At 41.5% G+C, this 20,261-nt stretch overlaps 1 protein-coding gene across 1 annotated transcript; it reads left to right on the forward strand.

Annotated features, from left to right (window-relative positions):
- Positions 1-363: 363 nt before the first annotated feature.
- LOC129701374 (hepatitis A virus cellular receptor 1 homolog) lies at positions 364-15,647 on the forward strand. The gene is made up of 6 exons (XM_055642511.1): positions 364-631; positions 2,232-2,315; positions 9,494-9,555; positions 11,760-11,853; positions 13,278-13,302; positions 13,396-15,647. The coding sequence occupies exons 1-6, from the start codon at positions 364-366 to the stop codon at positions 13,460-13,462; spliced, it is 600 nt and encodes a 199-aa protein (XP_055498486.1). The 3' UTR covers positions 13,463-15,647.
- Positions 15,648-20,261: the final 4,614 nt, after the last annotated feature.

Consider the following 20,261-nt stretch of genomic DNA (forward strand, 5'->3'; position numbering starts at 1 on the left):
CCGACAAGCTGAGTCAAAGCTGCTACAGAAATGCAGCGATTGGAGACGGCCGCTCGCCACCAGTTACCCTGGGATAAAGGGGTGGAGGTGGGGGGTAAATACTGGATCTGCCTGCAATACACACATCCCGATAAATATAAACCCTTTCACAATATTCCCAATTGCCGCCAGCGGTAACGGGCTCATTTTCTCAGCGCTGGGACCGGGTTGTCACAATGTGGCCACTCCCTTCCTCATCACTCAGCGCCGGCTATAACTGTCTTTTCCCGGACTGTTTCAGGTCGAGTGGCCCTTGCCACCGGATCAGAAGTGCGAGGATACCCGGGACAGGCGATCACTCTGCCGTGCCGCTACTCTGCCAAAATGTATGGTAAAACTGAGATGTGCTGGGGTCGGGGAAAGTGCCCTACCTTCTTGGACTGTAGATCTGTACTGATTAAAACAAACGGAGAAACAGTAACTTCAGCAGTATCCGAGAAATATCAGCTTGATGGTAACATTGAGCAAGGAAACGTGTCGCTCACGATAAAGCAGCTCCGGAAAGAAGACGGCGGCTGGTATTGCTGCCGTGTGGTGTGGCGTGGACCGTTTAATGATGACAAAGTGAATCTGAATGTGCTGGTTTTGGATGGTAAGCAGCTCAATATTACACGTTTCTGTCTCATTCCTGGCGTCGCAACGATGTTGCTGTTAACAAAGTTTCCTCACAGCTGTAGTGACCCAGGTTCGATCCTAACCTCCAGTGCCACCTGCGTGGAGTTCGCAGGTTCTCCACCAGTTTCCCCTCGTGTTCTAGTTTTCTCCCAGGTTCGATGATGCGAGTGGGTTAAACTGCCTCTTGTGTAGAATAGTGGGGCGCAGATCGACAGGTTCCTGGGATATACGTACGGGATGGATCGCTGCGAATGTTTGAACAGGTGGCATGGTCTTGTTGGGCTGAATGGCCCTCTTCTGCCCCCTTAGGGAAATATCAAAACACCATATTATTGTTTCTAGATTAATTGTTAACTCTAATTAACATTGTTAAGCAAAGGGTGAAGTCGCCGCTGTAAAATGTCCCTAATGTGCAGGGCGGGGATGAGAAAATAGCATAACGTAGATTTGATATGAATTAGTGCTAGATGGTCGGCGTGGACTGTGGGACGAAGGGCCTGATTCCATGCTGTAACTTTCAATCAATCAATCAATTAAAAAATCCGTTGAATATCTAGCACTATGAATGAAGTGCAGGTGAAAATAGCAGGCCGGTAGAATGTAATATGGACAACGAGTCCATTGACAGAGATATTGTGAGGAGGAACGATTAATGTTTTATATCAGGTATATAATACAGAAACATTGGGTGTTTCCCATTCTGGCGTTTATAGCCATGTCTTTAAACTACAAGAAACATGAGCAGAGTAGGAAGGAACTGTAGATGCTGGTTTACACCGAAGATGGACACAAAATGCTGGAGTAACTCAGCGGGACAGGCAGCATCTCTGGATGACGTTTCGGTTTGAGACCCTTCTTTAGACCGAGGGACAGGGGAGAGGTCAGAGAAGGAAGTGTAAGTGAAATAGGAGCAGACTGGGTGGAGTCTGTCATCTCCCCGTAACATTAAACACCTTAATTACTAATTAGAGTTAACAATGAATCTAGAAACAATAATATGTTATTGCATGTCAATCTCCACTTTAAAAATACCCAAAGACTTGGCTAGTTTTGTTGCCATGTGGAGATCTTTGGACTGTTTCAAGACGTGAAAGTGAATTTGGACCGTAGGCAGCTCAATGTCCTTCTACTTGCTGAATACAGATGCAAAGTTAGCATTTAGTGCCTCGCCTACATCCTCTGACACTTTGGACAACTTCTAGTCCCGTCATCACACACAGTTCCACTTCCAGTGCTTCCCCGAGATCAACCAGCTGCACTGTCCTGGCAGACCCATTGCACCCACCACCTTCAGGCTTCCAATCCAAAATAAAATGCTTACTCCAACCCTGTTTTGCCTTTGTCAATGATGGCACATCAGTAACTCCAATCCAATGGATTATTATGCTTTTTAAATGTGGAAACATCAAAGGCCATATGAATGTCCAGAAACACCACATCCACTGGTTCTATATTCTACTCAGTGGGTTAGCTGTGTGTGAGCTGAATGATGCAGTATGTGGAAAAGCAATGAGTGAGAAAGAGAAAATATGTCTTCACTCGCACGAGCACAATAATTATTTTTTCTTCAGTTCTAGAGATCACCACACCGAATCCTTCAACCACAAATGAGTCTGTCCATGCACAGGATGCAAACTCTGTCACAGCTTCTACATTTGAAGGTCAGACTAAAATTTCAAACTATGACAAGTTGTCTTCTAATGTCTGTTGCAATGTATTTTTATTTCCATAGACTGCATGATTTGACTGCAGATGATTAAAGTGGACAAGGATACCTTGAAATTTCTTTTAATACAAAATGTTTAATGTTTAGATTAGAACATTAAATATTAGGGATTTAAATTGGGTGAAGTATTGCCAAATGTATTCGGGAATTATTTGTGATTAAAGTGAAATGGGACATACATTTTATCAAGTACCTTTAACATTGTCAGGAGATTCCAAAGTACTGAACAACAAATGTAAGGCCAGCTTCTACAGACAAGAATGTGGTGATTATGAGATATAGATTGCGATGTAGATTTTTAAATTGATTTTAATTAATGACTAATTATTGGCCAAGAACTAAGGTTATTTCTTGTTCTTTGAAATAATACCTTGGGATGTTTCATATTCACCTCACAGAAATTGAACAAGCTGCCGCAGGAAGTAGTTGAGTTAGGTACAGTAACAATTTATAAACGACATTGGGACAGATACATAGATTTGGATTCAGAACTAGCTTATTCATAGAAAACGGTTGTGTTGGAAGGTAGATATTTTGTCAGGAGGTCTGTCACCAGTGGCTTCCATAAAGATCTCAGCTGGGACCTCTGCAGTTTGTGATATATATCAATGGCCTAGATGTAAGTTTACCGATGACAGCAACATTGGAGGAGCTGCAATCAGTGAGGAATGCTGTGAGAAGATACAGTGGGATATAGATTTGTTGCAGAAATGGCTGATGGAGTTAAACCTGAACATGTGTGAGGTGTTGCACTTTGGGAGGTTGAATGTCCGGAGAGACTACAGTTAATGAGTTAATGGCAAGATCCTTAACAGCATTGATGTGCAGAGGGATGTTGGAGTCCAAGTTCATAGCTCACTGAAGATAGCAGCACACATAGATAGGGCGGTGATGAAGGTGTATGGTATGCTTTCCTTCATTGTTAGGGACATTCAATATGTCAGGTGGTCATGATTTAGCTGTATGGGATCTTGGCTATGCCACACATGGAATATTGTGGCAGTTCTGATCATGCATTACAGGAAAGATGTCGAGGCTTTGGAGAGGGTGCAGAGGAGGTTTACCAGAATGTTGCCTGGATTAGAGGGTTTCAGATGATGGGAATGGTTGAATAGACAATAGACAATGGACAATAGACAATAGGTACAGGAGTAGGCCATTCGGCCCTTCGAGCCAGCACTGCCATTCAATGTGATCATGGCTGATCATCCCCAATCAGTACCGCGTTCCTGCCTTCTTCCCATATCCCCCGACTCCGCTATCTTTAAGAGCCCTATCTAGCTCACTCTTGAATGTATCCAAAGAACCAGCCTCCACCGCCCTCTGAGTCAGCTAATTCCACAGACTCACAACTCTGTGAGAAAAAGTGTTTTCTCATCTCCGTTCTAAATGCCTTACCACTTATTCTTAAACTGTGGCCCCTGGTTCTGGACTCCCCCAACATCCGGAACATATTTTCTGCCTCTAACGTGTCCAAACCCTTAAAATTTTTATGTTTCAATAAGATCCCCCTTTGTCCTAAATTCCAGAGTATTTGTCCTAAATTCCAGTCGCTCTATTCTCTCAGTATAACTGTTTCTTAAATGATGGGATAGTCCCAGCCTCAACTACCTCCTCTGGCAGCTTGTTACATACACACACCACCCTTTGTGTGAAAAAGTTACCCCTCGGATTCCTTTTAAATCTGTTCCCCTTCACCTTGATCCTGTGTCCTCTGGTCCTCAATTCCCCTACTCTGGGCACAAGACTGTGCATCTACCCGATCTATTCCTCTCATGATTTTGTATACCTCTATAAGACCTCCCCTCATCTTCCTGCGCTCCATCGAATAGAGACCCAGTCTCTCCCTATATCTCACACCCTCTAGTCCTGGCAACATCATCATAAATCTTTTCTGAGCCCTTTCATTCTCTGTATTAAATTCTCTGTATTAAATTCCATCAACCATTCCTCCACCCACCTGGCCAATTGATACAGATCCTGCTGCATTCGTTTACAACCATCTTCACTATCTGCAAAACCACTAACTTTTGTATCATCAGCAAACTTGCTAATCTTGCCCTGTATGTTCTCATCCAAATCATTGATGTAGATGACAAACAATAACGGGCCCAGCATTCTGCTAGTCAGAGAAGCAACCTTCCACCATTACTCTCTGCTTCCTTTCAAGGAGCCAATTTGCTATCCATTCAGCTATCTCTCCTTGGGTCCCATGCGATCTAACCTTCCAGAGCAGCCTACCATTGTTGAAGGAACATTGTCCAGGAACATTGTTGAACGCCTTACTGAAGTTCATGTACGCAACATCTACAGCTCTGCCCTCATCAACCTTTTTGGTCACGTCTTCAAAAAAATTTATCAGATTTGTGAGACACGACCTCCCACGTACAAAACCATGCTGTCTGTCCCAAATCAGCCCTTGTCCATTGAAATACCTGTATATCCTATCCCTCAGAATACACTTCAGTAACTTGCAACTTATAAGATTACAACCTGTCCTGATGCACAAAGCTATTGACCTTTGTGGTCAGGGCTGGCATGTGTGAAGATGATAATTTGCATGTCGCATGAATTTCATGCAGGACCTGTATTGGGTTGATCTAGCATGAGTAAAAGTGCATCACTGCCCCAGAACACCTCTTCCTGTGCTAGCCACAAAAAAACCATTTGCATTTTTTTTAACAGAGTTTTCATATCTTCATGAAGGATAGGCGTTGTGAGTAACATTGTAAGAAATTTCATGGAAATTGTCAGTTATGTGAACGTGTTTTGTGATGACTGTGAGATAGATTCTGAAAATAGCTCTTTCTAGCAGTTGATTACTAACACAGTTAGTAATTCAATTCAAAGCTTAGAATAGGGAATGCTGTCTTTGCAAGAGGCAGGGTGAGAGGAGGTGTAGTCCATATAACTGTGAGAGTGATTGGGTTTGTAGTAGATGTTGGTGGATAGTCTGGCCATGGGACGGAGTCAGAGAGTTCAAGGAAGGGGAGAGAGGTGTCAGAGATAGTCTGTGAATTTGAGGACAGGGTGGAAGTTAATGGTAAAGCTAATAAATCGTTGGGTTATGCATGAGTGCAGGAAGCAGCCCCGATGCAGTCATGGGTGTAGTGGAGAACGAGTTGGGGCATGGTGCCAGTGAACATTTGGAACAAGGATTGGCAATAAATGCTGGCCTTGCCAGTCACACCCACATCAGAATGTGTAAACAAAATGACACCTGTTCATTCTTCAATGGTTGGGTAGTTTCACCTGGAGCACATCATCCCTGCTGTGGGAGTTTTAACTTTTGCTAACTGAAAGTGTGTGTTTGACTGCTGCACCACAGCAATGTTTGCTAGCAGCTTAAATGCTGATCAGAAAGTGTTTTGCCCAGTGGGTAAAGTGGTCAATCAGTACTAAACATTATCTTTTATTTTGAGACTAGGGTAAGGTTCTTGTGAAATCTATCTGCATATGTTTGTCAGCAGGCAAGACGCACTCTCCCATTTGGCACGTCAACTATCTAGTGCTGTCCATAACTTGCCTGCTTCAAAGAGTCGAGCGTAAAAATATTGTCACCTTCAGCGAGATGGAATCTGAGACTTCCACTGCCTGACCACTTCAATGCAGCCCAGCCACCACTAGACTTTGCAGAGTTGAATAGTATGTGACTGGCCTCATTCTGTCTCTGTGGTTTGTGTTATTACTGCTTTTAGTACCCTCTGCCATTATCACAGTCCAAATAGAAGAGATTAGTCAGAGTGCTGGGAGCGAGGTCAGGGTTTGATGGAGTTTTGCCATCCGGTGAATTGACCCTCCTTCTATAGTTGCCTCTGTCCCTCTCCATGATTAGTTTACCACCACGACCAATGCCTCTCCGAACATCCTTAAGTTCCCTTCACTATGTTGGCTTCTTTTCCCACCATGCTTCCCCAGTATGTAAGCTCTTGGGTTGAACATATTACAATCTACTCATCTTTCTGATAATTTTCGGAATTTCCTACATCAGGCAGCAATAGTGGCGTACCCCTTTTGTTACCGCATTCACTCTCACCAGCATAGAGGCTGATACTTTGCCTAATTGAAAACATAAAGGTGGAACCTGGGTGATTGGCTTGGAGAGGGACAGCGGGAAGTACAGATGCCAATTCACTGAATGGCAAAGTGTCTCAAGAAATTCATGATTTAGCTGAGAGCATTCATGGGCTAACTCACGTAATAAAACTATTGGGTTGCATCTTCTTTGGCAGTCCCTCAGTTTCAGGTTAAGTGGATTCTGTGGTAACGGAATCCAATGTAAATGGGGCAAGAGGGTTGGTCCATGATGTGGGGTGCTCCTTCTCTTGAGTGCTTCTCACACACGGACTCAAGATTCTTAGTGCCAACCCAAATGCTTCTCCACGTCAAGAGGTCATGGCCCAGAGTTTCCCAGGAATCAGTGGAAATGTTGCAATATTTTCATGGAGGTTTTGAAAATGTCTTTAGATTTTTTTCTCTGTCCACCTTGTAAGTTATTTCTATGATAGAGCTCCAAATATTATGTCTGCTTCGGAAATCTGATGCCGGGTATGCAAAGATCATGGTCTACCAAACCGATTCATTTGAGAATAATTACATGTTCATTGCTGGAGATGTGGGAGTGGCAGAGGACGTAGACCCCACAGTCAGTGGCAGCCAGCATCGTCCGCAGCACTGCTCACAGTTTTCTTTTGTCCATGGTCATGACTCCGTCTAAAAGAGGAGTCCCAACCACTATGTGCCCACAGGCTGTGTTACACCCTTGCGTATTTTGTGCTAAACCAGCACAACCGATGTTACACTTTAATTTGTCGACTTCTTGGTTGAAACCTTATCAGCAATTAGTGATTTAGTGAGGTTGAGAAGTGACCTATTGAGGTCTACAAGATAACGGGGTGCATGGATAAGGGGAACGTTCACTGCCTATTTACCAGATAGATGATAAAAAAATTAGTGGACATAAGCAGAAGTTAAGAGAGTTTATGAGGGACCTTAACAGGGGCAACTATTTCACTCAGGGTTTGGTCTGTATTTGGTAGAGGAAGCTGTACAGGTGGATACAAATACACCTTTAAAAAGTCAATTGGAGATATATATGCATAAGAAGGTTTTGGAGACATGCAAATGGGACAGCAGAATATGCCAACTTTAGCTGCGCGGACAAAGTGAGCCTAAGGGTTTGTTTCTGTGCTGTAGAGGTCTATGACGATGATTAAATCCTCTGCTTCCAGTGTGTAAATTGAGGTGAACTCCATGCAGAGATTTGGAGCAGAGAAAGGGGAGCGTAGAGAAAGAGAGAAGGCAGTCTGCATATCTCGTGTTCCTACAGCAAATTCCATTGCAATTAGATCTGGTTCTATATAGCTAGGATTGTCTCATCTCAGCACAGGAGGCAGATGCGGAGCAGAAGGGGCCGTGGTTCCATCAACTTAAACTTAATCTCTTTGAAGAATGTTGCATTAATTCTCCCACCAATGGCACTCTGCCAGTGACTATAATCAGTGAACCAGGCTCTTTCTGTGCAGAAAGATGATGTTTAGGTTACGCTTCCACCCATTCTGCAGCAGCAGAGTGGAGATTACTGGAGCAGGAGCCAGAATTGTGGACTGTGCTTTAATGGTGTGGATTCAAACCGCAGCATGATGGCAGGGAAACTTGCATTTGAGCAATTCAATAAAAATAGATTTTACTTTTAAAAGCTCATCCCACAAAGAGTAATCATGAAATTGCCATGTTAATCATAAAAACCCACCTGGTTCACATGGAAATCTGCTATCCATACTGGATCTAAGTGTATCCCCAAAGGTGGACATTATCTGCCTCCTAAGGTCAGGGAGAATTATGAATTGGACATTAAATGTGGATAATTAGATTTTTCAATATTTTCTCCTCGTGCTCCTCACAATGGTGAGGTTGTCACTGATTACATGCCGTGACGCTAGTGAATGACTCCATAACATTGTATACACGCTGCTCACGTTTACAGTTGTATACTCGTCATCAGCCATTGTATTCCTGGAGTAGGGAAGGTGGCAAGAGTAACAGTTGGACCAGTCATATTATTACAGTTCACAAGTAGCTACACTTTGGTTTGTCATGATGGATTAAATGTAGAAGGTACAGCAGGGATTGTGATGCCAAGGCATGGGATTTTGTTGTTCTGCTAGCTTAGTCACTGGATATTGCTGGAATTAAATTATTTGTAGTTGTGTTTGTACTGGAGAGTTGGCATGCAGGATTTTTGGTCAATGTTCATGCAGTCAAGATACCCATAATCTTGATGAAGCATGCAATTTCAGCAGAGCTGCATACTGTATCTTCCTTGTGGATTCTGGCAAATGGAATGAAATATTTATTTCATGCAACAGTGATTGCCAAACTTATTTCCAACTCCAGCCGGATGAAGCTTTCATCACTTTACATCCACTGGTAGACTTGTTCCTGTTGAATGTGCAGATATGTCTGGACTAATTGGCAGATCTCAGTGAGAAAACCTTATGGAAATGAGTTTGTTCCCGCACTGATATGGATTCTAATCCTCTTCTCTCTCTCCTCTACCAGTAGCACGTCCTGCTTTGAGTGACTAAGACCCATCTTCCCAGTCACGGGGAATTCCACGGGGAAAGCGACTACCAGTGTTCCCACATCTGGCACAACTGGTTTGTGCATAAATCATGAAGTAAATAAAATGTCCCCAGTAGCTGTTGCACCTCTTTGAGTAAACAGAATACCAGAACCAATTCTCTGAAGGGGTAAATGTCAATTCATAACACAACAGCAGAAGATGTAAACCCAGAAGCTAACCCATAAGTGGTTACAAAGTCCTGGCACAACATTTGGCTATCCGAGAAAAATTATGCCCCTGTGGTTCCCTGCACCACCTACTGGTTAGAACATTTATTGACATGTAGGTTGGAGATTCTAGTCAGATTTGCTTTAGGGAATCACAGATATAATGTTTGTTTGGCCTTATGTTGAAAATTATTGTTAGAATGAATCTTGGAAAATAGTGATGTTTTGGATCCAAGACCTTCTATACCTTGCCTTGTTTTCAGGCACCATAGCGGATTCCTTGCTAGTGATATCAGTCGGAATTGTGTTCTTTTTCCTCAGGTACTCGAGAAATTCTGAGCTCTACGATAACTACGAATGGAATCAACAGTGCTTCCGAACAAGTAAGCATATATCAAAGGTTCAAACTACATAAAATCTAAAGTATATGTAGAACTTCGAACACTTTTATGCAGGTGTTTTAATGGGTGCTGCAATAAATCAGTCTCTCAGCAACGACCCAGTTTCAGTTTTCAATTTTTCTAATTATCCATTGGCTTTCTGAATTAGTGGCAAAATTCCGCAGAAGGGAATGTAAAGCCGCATTTTGAAATGTCTGAAAAAATAAATTATATGGCTGTATGGATATAAATACATTTTCTCATAAAGTGCATTTTATTTTTATTTAAGAAATCTAAATTGTGGCAATTTATTGAAAGCCTCCTAAAATTACAAATATGTTTGATCAACTAGTTTGTTCTCGTCAATTTCTGATATTAATTTTCCAATCTGTGGGAACTATCCAGAATCCATGGAATTTTGGAGATGGAAAAACAGTGCATCCATTTGCATCAAAACCCTAGGACACACTGCTCATAGTTACAATTTTGTAGCCTGGGACATTGTCTCAGCATGATTCAAGTAAAACCTGTCCCAGATGAACAATTTCTCCTTTCCCTGCAACTCTGCCACCACTGTCCCATGATTTGAAACCCATTTCTTCCGCACCAATATTTGAGTCAAACATTAAATTTTCAGCTTCCCTGTGCTAATTTGGAGTGTTTAGGGGGAAGGTTGGGGAGAGAAGAGGGTGAGAACGAGTGGAGACTCTTTTAAGAAGTATAATAAAGTTTAACGGGCATTTAACCTACCGGTCGGTTTTCCTTGGTCCTGAATACTCCAATGAGCCAATTAAAATGCCCGGTCAGCGAAGGAGATTGCCTACGACTGCCTATAACTAAATAGCGACCCCACTCCACTGCACTACGAGTTAAAACGAATCATGCCGACCAATTTTTACTCGCGGAAAATTTTTCACCATGCTGAAAATTTTCCGCGACCTAGCTGAGTATGTGGGAACTTCCATCGAGCATGAAGGAGAGTTCCAATAACCTCATAAAGTCAACCATGCTGCGAGTTTGAATCAAGGGCAAACTCTTCTAAACTCGCAGATTAGGTCGCTGCCCCTTTACCCAGTAACAACTGCTTCCAATCTATCTTCCTGAACTCTTGCCTAATAATGTTGTAATTTGCCTCACTCCAATTTAGTACTTTCCTGCAAGATCCAGACTTATCCCCATTCAAACCATTGTTAAAACCTAAAAGTGTTCCGATCACACATTATGAGGATTGTTACACAAATGCCCATAGGAATGATTGCTTGTCAATTTCAGTGGTCGGCTGCAGTTAAAGTGTCAGCTGTGTTCTTTAGAGGTAATGTTGTCTAAGTACCACTGGGAGATTACATGAAAACAGATATTTTTCCCCTATACTGTTTAAATGAGTAACAGAAACATGCATGATAGCAGAACCATCTGTACATTCAAAAGCAGGAGACATTTTTTCACCCTCCAAGGGATTCCTGGTATTGTCAGGATTTGGAATCCCCCCTTAAATTCTTGTAATTTACACTTTGGAGAAAGCAGATTATCATCATTAACGAATAATAAATTTAATCAAATTAATCTACAGCTCTGTTGTGAAACAACTGAGAATGAGATTTCATTTGGATTATGATCAATCATATAGAGAAATGGGAACTTTATTTGGATCAGATCTGCTGGATCTTGCTGATTTAAATGAGCAAGTACAAAGAGAAAAATGTAAAATAGGAGCTGATTTCATTCAAACAGCATTAAAAGTAGGTTGAAGGTTTAGGATGAAGGAGATACAAACTGAACTTTTCAACAATTAATGGGTGATAATAAGAGGCCATTGGACTGAATATTAGATATTAGTTTTAGCACACCAAGGGTTTGAGAAACTGACAAGCATGTTCATCTAAAGCACCTATTTAGTTAAAGAGAAAACATACATAAATAAATGGGAACATTCTTTTTTTTGCAGTTAAATGAGGTCATTTACTGTGTTTCTGATCATCTGAAATCTAATGTAAATTGCCCAAAATACTCAGCAGGTTAGACAGCATTTGTGAAGGGAGAAAGAATTTATGTTTCAGGTGGGTGGATTGTCTATCATTTAATTGACCTAAAAGGTTAACTATTTTCTTTTCCAAATATGTGGCCTGGTTCGTTGTATATTTACAATATTTTCTGTTTTAGTTTCAAGTTGGCATTTTCTGAAATAAAATCTGTTTTTTCATTTTTAGCACGGAGACACAAATCTTAAACTTTTTCTTAGCATTGGTTTTCTGGTTTTGCTCTGTTTGACTGGAATAGCAATGTTTATCTTCTTGAAAAACTGTAAGTGATAAGTTTACTAATTTGAATGTGTGGGTGGGCAGAGACCTCCAGTGAATCATTTTCATTTGTGGCACTCAGAATTTAAATTTATTTTTAATTTTTAATAAAATATTATTTTACATTTTAAATTTAAAAGAAGCTAAAATTATCATGCTGTAAGCTTGTAATCAAAATTATGATAAGCATTGATGGGTTGATAATAAGAAAAATTACTCAGTGGCAGACGTGTTTAAGTCCATGGGCCAAAGGCTAGAGGTGAGGAACAGAAAGTTTAGAGGTGATTGGAAGATCAATATTTTCACCTGGATGGTAGTTGTAATCTGGAAAGCGCTGCCATAATAGGTTATGGAGGCAGGTTTAAAAGCATTTAAAGAAACAGTGGGATGATCCCTTGAAAGCACAGTTGGCTATAGACCAAGTGGTGGTAATTTTAGTTGGTATAGATGAAACAATGACTAGTATAGGCATGGTGGACCAAACGTCCTGTTTCTGTGCTGTATGACTCCGTAAAGAATCTGTGCAGCACAGTGCTGAATGTGGCATCATTTCTCGCTGTTTTATGACAATGTTGGTCTAATCCTCAATATTCATGGGATTCTATGTGTCCGATCATACTGAAGACTGGGATATGTATTGGTAGGTTATGTGGCTGGTTTCATTTCTCACTTCCAAGCTATACCTCTGTGCACCCATACCCTTCCAAGAATTCACAAATGCTCCCATGCCTGTTAACAAGGTACGGCAACCTAGAGATTAACAAATGAAATCTTCTCATAGATGATTTAAGAATGTGGTGATCTAAAGGAGTATTCAAGATATGATCAACGTTTATGACTGTGGGAAAGGTAAGGGAAATAAGAGGAGGCAGTAAAGTTACAAAGATACAAACTGCTAGAGTAACTCAATGCGTCATTCTGAAAAGAGGTCCCAACCCCCCAAACGTCACCTATCCATTAGACCCAGAGATGCTGCCTGACCCATTGAGTTATCCCACCACTTGAGCCTCTTTTCCATAAATCAGTAGCCAGCAAGCTATGGATAGAGAGTAATGAAACAACACTCACTTGGTTAGGTAATCAGCAAGAGGACTTTACCAAACTTATCAGAAAAATTGTGAAATTACAAAACAATGTCATAGTTCAATTTTTAATATTTTGGTTAAAAAATTGTATTTAAAAAGTATCTTAGTGGAAGGCTGACTTTAATTTTAATTGATATTTCCATTAAATCTGTCTACTATGTTCAGTAACCAACACCTGGATCACTTTGTTTTGTTTAATATTGATAATTCAAGAAGTGAAAGAATGTGTGACTTAAAATAGTTCCCAAAAGATACTGTAGGTGTTCATCAAAACAAATGGCATATGGTATATTTGTTACTGTTTTGACATTACCATCTCAATATGTATTTTTGTCTTTTTTAGCAAAGAATTCCACAAAAAGGAACACGTAAGAATTTACATTTGTAATCACTTTTTAGGACGTGGTAATATTTAAAAATTCTTATACAATATATATTAATTTCTTGTTTTATACCCACAGTTTAAACAATGCTATTGAACTGCAACAGCATCAAGCAATTGAAGAAAATATATATCAAGTTTCTTAAAGAACTATTTTGTGCACAAAGTAATAATATTGATTAATTAGTTAATAGTTTTAGAATGTTGTAACGCCTAAACTATTGAGTAAACAAGAATAGGAAAATAAATTAAGTGAAATTATTTGTAAATCAATCAAAATATATTGTTGTATTAAATGTGTGGAGCCTTGATAATGTTTGACTTTACATGGTAAAAGCCTTTAAAACAGAAAACTTCACTGGCCATTGTGAGCCATCGATTATTATGCATCCTTATAATTCAAGTTAGATGGCTTCGAAATTCTCGTGCAGCCAAACAAATGTGAACTTAAGGAGTGCATAAGGTCCAAGGCTTAACTTAAGGATAAAGGGGAAATCCTTTAAAACCGAGATGAGAAGAACTTTTTTCACGCAGAGAGTGGTGAATCTCTGGAACTCTCTGCCACAGAGGGTAGTTGAGGCCAGTTCATTGGCTATATTTAAGAGGGAGTTAGATGTGGCCCTTGTGGCTAAGGGGATCAGGGGGTATGGAGAGAAGGCAGGTACGGGATACTGAGTTGGATGATCAGCCATGATCATATTGAATGGCGGTGCAGGCTCGAAGGGCCGAATGGCCTACTCCTGCACCTAATTTCTATGTTTCTAAGGCAAGAATTTGGACAGAGGGAGGAATGGGGTGCTGGCAGCTGTGGGCTCAATCGAGCCTGAGCTATGCTAGTCATGGATGAATCAGAACCATGTGGTTTGGGGAACATTGAGGGAACACAAGGGGGGAAGATGTAAAAATGTATTTTGTTTGTTGTTCAGGAAACACATCATGGAACAATATGGTGGTGAGTGATTGTCTGAGATGGTGGATGTTTAGCATAGTTTGGGGAGGGTCACAGTGAGGATTGAGATCGCAGATTGAGACTGTACCAGGGTAATTGTTGAGTTAAGGGGCAGGAGAATCAGTGCCTGGGCCTTGGGGTTTCTTGGTTGTTATATACATTAACGATTGGAAAAGGAAAGTAGTTGGAAATGTTGTGGAAGTTTACGGATAATAACCAAAATGGTTCTACGATGGACAGTGAAGGTTGTCTAAAGTTGTAACAGGATCTAGATCAACTGGGATAGGGGGTAAAGGAATGGTTGATGGAATTTAACTCACACAAGTTCAAAGTGATGCATTTTGGGAGGTTAAACCAGGGTGGTAAATTACAGGACCACAGGGAGTGTTGTTGAACAGAGATCTTCAGGTCAAATACATAGGGCAGCAAAGTGGCACAGCGGTAAAGTTGCTGCCTTACAGCGCCAGAGATCTGGGTTTGATCCTGACTATGGGTGCTGTCTGTAGGGATTTTGTACATTTTTCATGTTACTACATGGCTTTTCTCCATGTACTCTGGTTTCCTCCATCATTCCAAAGACATGCACATGTAGGTTAATTGGCTTCTGTATTTTCCCTAGCGTGTAGGATAGGAACCAATGTATGGGTGATCGTTGGTCAGTGTGCACAGTGGGCTCAAGGGCCTATTTCAACGCTGTATCTCTAAAACTAAAATGTTGCCTGAAAATAATGGTACGTAAACAAAATGGTGAAGAAGGCATAAGACCTGCTTGCCTTCAACAGAGCTCTGAGTACAGGAGCTGAGACATCATATTCCAGCTGCACCATACATGTTGGGATCACACCTGGAAAATTAAGTGTAGCTCTAGTCACCGTGCTATTGGAAGGATGACTATGCGAGAGCAGATGCAGAAAAGATTCACAGGGAAGTTGTTGCGATTGGAGAGCATGTATTAGGAGGACAGATTGGAGAGGCTGGGAATGTTATCCTTGGAGTGAAGGTCCAAAATTAGCTTACAAACGTTTACAAAATCTCAAGGTGCATAGATGAGATCACTGACTTTCTTTCAGTCTAAAACTAGAGGATATAGATTTAAATGAGAGGGGAAAGATTTAAAGGGGACCTGAGGGACATATTTTTCACACAGAAGATGGCAGTTATATTTAATGAGCTGCCAGACAAAGTACTATAGGCAAATCCAATCATAATATTTGAGAGGTTCATGGATAGGAAAGTTGAGGGTCACATGCAGGCAATGAGCTTGAGAAGGTAGCATGGCTGGCACGGAATAGTTGGTCTGTTTCTATTGCATGTTCTAATATGGTTGTGGTATGCCCTTTTTTTATACTTTTAAAATTGATAATACATTTATTTTGTGGATTATTTGTCTACCTATGTTTTTATTGAGTCATTTTCCAAGCTTGTAGTTTTCACTTTTATTGCTTGTTAATTGATTGTCTATGTACTTACAAAATGTTGGTCTCGTCGTTCTTCCCTAAATTCCAGGGCAGGTTATCATTGCATGGCATATCAATCACTTTTTTTTTAATATGGGCCTTCTCTTAAAATTTAGTTAGTACCTTAAGTCAAAGCATTGGGGTCTATTGAATGGTTTACAGTATACACATTTTTTTGTGCATCGATCCTGCAATGGAAAATTCTCAGTAAGACCTAACACTCTTGACATGATCTTATGCACTTAACAAAACAGGGTTTATAGCAGTGATGGGTGAAACAAGATCCTGTTCATGAAGTAACATATTATCACAAACTACTTTTCTGCAGTTCAATTTTGAGACTCCAGATCCGTTTCAATTGTACTCTTGCATATTGATATACTTGGTGTGAAGACAGGATTTGTCTTATCACAGAATGTATAGTACTCACTCCTACTCATGCTATCATGGACAACTACATCTGTAACAGGTAAAATGGGGAGGGTGAAGCCAAGTAGATTTACTAACCAATGTGGCAATTCTGCAATTTGAGAACCTGGTCCACTTCGGCGGGGTTGGTGCAATTTCCTAGACCTACAGGGTTTGAATATGCGAGCCAGATCACCCCAGCACATTAATGGTGTAAGATTATTTCCAGAACCATGGTTCCAATCTGGTTTACTTGCAACCCTACCATTGGCAACACACAGGTAGACAGAAGTTCTGGAGAATCTCAGCGGGTGCAGCAGCATCTATGGAGCGAAGGAAATGGCAACGTTTCGGGCCGAAACCCTTCTTCAGACTGATGTAGGGTGGGGAGAAGAAAGGAAAAAGGAAGAGGAGGAGCCTGAGGGCTGGGGGAGAGCTGAGAAGGGGAGGAGACAGCAAGGGCTACCGAAAATTGGAGAATTCAATGTTTATGCTGCTAGGGTGCAGACTGCCCAAGCGGAATATGAGGTGCTGCTCCTCCAATTTCTGGTGGTGCTCACTCTGGCCATGGAGGAGACCCAGGACAGAGAGGTCGGATTCGGAATGGAAGGGGAAGTGCCAAGCCACCGGGAGATCAGGTTGGTTAATGCGGACCGAGCGGAGGTGTTCGGCGAAACGATCGGCAAGTCTATGCTTGGTCTCACCGATGCAGATCAGCTGATATCTAGAGCAACGGATGCACTAGATGAGGTTGGAGGAGATGCAGGTGAACCCCTGTAGCACCTGGAATGACTGCTTGGGTCCTTGAATGGAGTCGAGGGGGGAGGTAGCATCACTTGCGGTTGAAAGGGAAAGTGCCCGGGGAGGGGGTGGTGCGGGAGGGAAGGGAAGAATTGGCAACACACAAACTGGAGGAACAACAATTTATATTATTTGGGTAGCTTACAACCCAACGGTATAAACATTGAATTCTCCAATTTTAGATAAGTACTGTAAGTACTTTAGATAAGTCCTCCCCCTCTCCCTTCGTCTCCTATATAAACCCTCCCCTTTAGATAAGTATTATAAAGTACTTTAGATGTCCCACCCCCCTCCCTTCTTCCCCTACATAAACCCTCCCCTTTCTTTCTCCCCTTCCCTCAGCACGACTTGGACTTCAAGATGCTTTCAAGAGAGAGCTACATAGGGCTCTTAAAAATAGCAGAGTCAGGGGATATGGGGAGAAGGCAGGAACGGGGTACTGATTGGGGATGATCAGCCATGATCACATTGAATGGCGGTGCTGGCTCGAAGGCCAAATGGCCTCCTCCTGCACCTATTGTCTATTGACTCACAACTATTTCTTCTCACCTCCTCCCTTTCCACCTACATTCTTTCCTCTAACGTCACAATTTGCAACTCTTCGATCCTTTTACTCACACCTTGTCTTTTCATCTCTGACCTTTGTCCAACCATCTGCACATCAAAAAACCCTCCTCACCAATATCAACCTATTAGCTGCCAGGCCATGACCAGCCCCTCCTTTCTTTCAGCTTTGCCCCACCCCCCACCACCATCAATCTGAAGGATCATGACCCGAAATATTGTCCATCCATGTTCTCCAGAGACACTGCTTGACCTGCTGAGTTGGTCCAACACTTTGTGAAGTTTAACTTCCCGAAACCTCAGACTTTTCTACATTAAACTGCATTAGCCATTCCTCGACACATATTCCCAGTTGATCAATAGTTTACTTTAACTTTTCTTCTTCTTGCGTATGGCATGCACAGTCTAACGTTGTAAGACAACTTGTTCTATTTGATCTTATTTGATTGTGCACACCAGGTTGATTGCATTCATTGAATCAGGGCGAACCACATGAAGGTTGCAATCTTCCACCCCACTTTAACTTTTAATAACCATATTTACTATCTATGATATCACCCACTTTAGTGTCAACTACAAATTTACTAATCATGCCTTGTACATACTCATCCAAGTCATTAATATAACCCCCAAGCAGCAATGGCCCCAGCACTGATTCCCGATGCACACCACAGGCCTCCAGTCCAAAAAAAACACCCTTCCACTTTTATCCTCTGCTTCCTTCCATGGAGCCAATTCTGTATCGTTAGCTGGATTTCCCTAGATCCCCGACTCCTTCAAATACTGGATTTAAAATTATATTATTTGTTTACCCCGTCAAGACTACCATCCTCTATGCTGTGGGCCGAGGAGTTTTATTCCAGTGTTTCTTGACCCAAGTCACTAAACTACATGAAATTTTCACATATGGTGTAAAAAAATTATATAAATCACCCCGGAAACTAGTCAAGAACAAGACTTGCACATTTTTATTAAATTAGAAAAAAAAATGAAAAATTTCGGGTATTTTTAGTTCAATCAAAGCACGTTTAACATCGAGTTGTCTGCCAGTTGGCCAATCACGCGCTTTGTTTCAGGCTAGCACACAACATAGCTGAGAGGGCTTCATTGATGCCTGTTTTACTGGAGATTCCGATGAAGGTTCTTTGTTGTGGAAACTTGCAGCAGGGTAATTGAATTTAGTGAGAAAAGCATTAAGAAGTCTAAAAAATGTGCAGCTAAGTGGATAGGTGGAAGAAGGTCTTGAAAGCAAAGTCCCTGCTGAGCACAAAGTTGTGAAACTTTGTGAATCAACTCAAACTGAAAGGTAAGATCTAAAGGTACACAAAATTGCTGGAGAAACTCAGTGGGTGCAGCAGCATCTATGGAGCGAAGGAAATAGGCGACGTTTCGGGCTGAAACCCTTCTTCAGACTGATGGGGGGTGGGGGAGAAGAAAGGAAAAAGGGAGGAGAAGCCCGAGGGCGGGGGGGATGGGAGGAGACAGCTCGAGGGTTAAGGTAGGGGAGGAGACAGCAAGGGCTAGCAAAATTGGGAGAATTCAACGTTCATGCCATCAGGACGCAAGCTGCCCAGGCGGAATATGAGGTGCTGTTCCTCCAATTTCCGGTGTTGCTCACTCTGGCAATGGAGGAGACCCTGGACAGAGAGGTCCGATTGAGAATGGGAGGGGTAGTTGAAGTGCTGAGCCACCGGGAGTTCAGGTATGTTATTGTGGACTGAGCGGAGGTGTTCGGCGAATCGAACGCCCAACCTCCGCATAGTCTCCCCGATGTAAATCAGCTGACATCTAGAGCAGCGGATGCAGTAGATGAGGTTGGAGGAGATACAGGTGAACCTTTGTTGCACCTGGAACGACTGCTTGGGACCTTGGGACGACTGCTTGGGGAGTCGAGGGGGGAGGTGAAAGGACAGGTGTTGCATTTCTTTAAGATCTAAAGTCTGAATTTATGAAAATTACTCTGTATGGACTTTAATTAATTTAATTGCACCCTTTATAATGTGAAAAAATGAGATTTGGAGGCTGTACATTCATTCATTCACTCTCCGTCACTAATTCATTCATTCATTCATGAAGTTGAGGGCTAAACTATATGTATCAATAACAAGGTAAATTAAACATTTTCACTAATGCCAGCTTGTTGTAGAGTAATAAGTCTTAATCATCTAATCTCGGAGCTGCCTGCGATCGCGGGGCCTATGTATTTAACATAGTGAAGCCGCGGTCTCAATTAAAAAGCGGCCGATTTGTGAACGCGGAGCCGCGGATCTTCTGCACGGGGGGGGGGGTGTACATAGTGCCATCCGTAGCGGCCGTTTCCAGGAAAACGGAGGAATTAATCTATCTCGAATATAGATAGGTATAATAATATATTATATGCCTGACCCGCTGAGTTACTCCAGAACTTAGTGTCTAATGTCCACAAATGAATCTTCTTTACTCTGCCTGCTCTCCAATGCAGTCATATATTTCTTATAGTGCAGTGACCAGAACTGCACACAATGTTCCAAGTGTTATTTATATCATGTTTTTTAAATAATATATTATATTATTATACCTGTATTATCTGGAATAGATATAGGTATAATAATATATTATATTAATAATAATATATTATATTATCATTATATATATATTATATTATTATACCTATATTACTATCTGGAATATATATAGTTATAATAATATAGTTAAAATGGACTGCAACACGGAAATAGGTTGCCCATCGTGTAATATGGGCATTGGCCACTAGATGGCGCTTACTGT

Source organism: Leucoraja erinacea, chromosome 11 (assembly GCF_028641065.1).
Source record: "Leucoraja erinacea ecotype New England chromosome 11, Leri_hhj_1, whole genome shotgun sequence".
Taxonomy (NCBI): Eukaryota; Metazoa; Chordata; class Chondrichthyes; order Rajiformes; family Rajidae; genus Leucoraja; species Leucoraja erinaceus.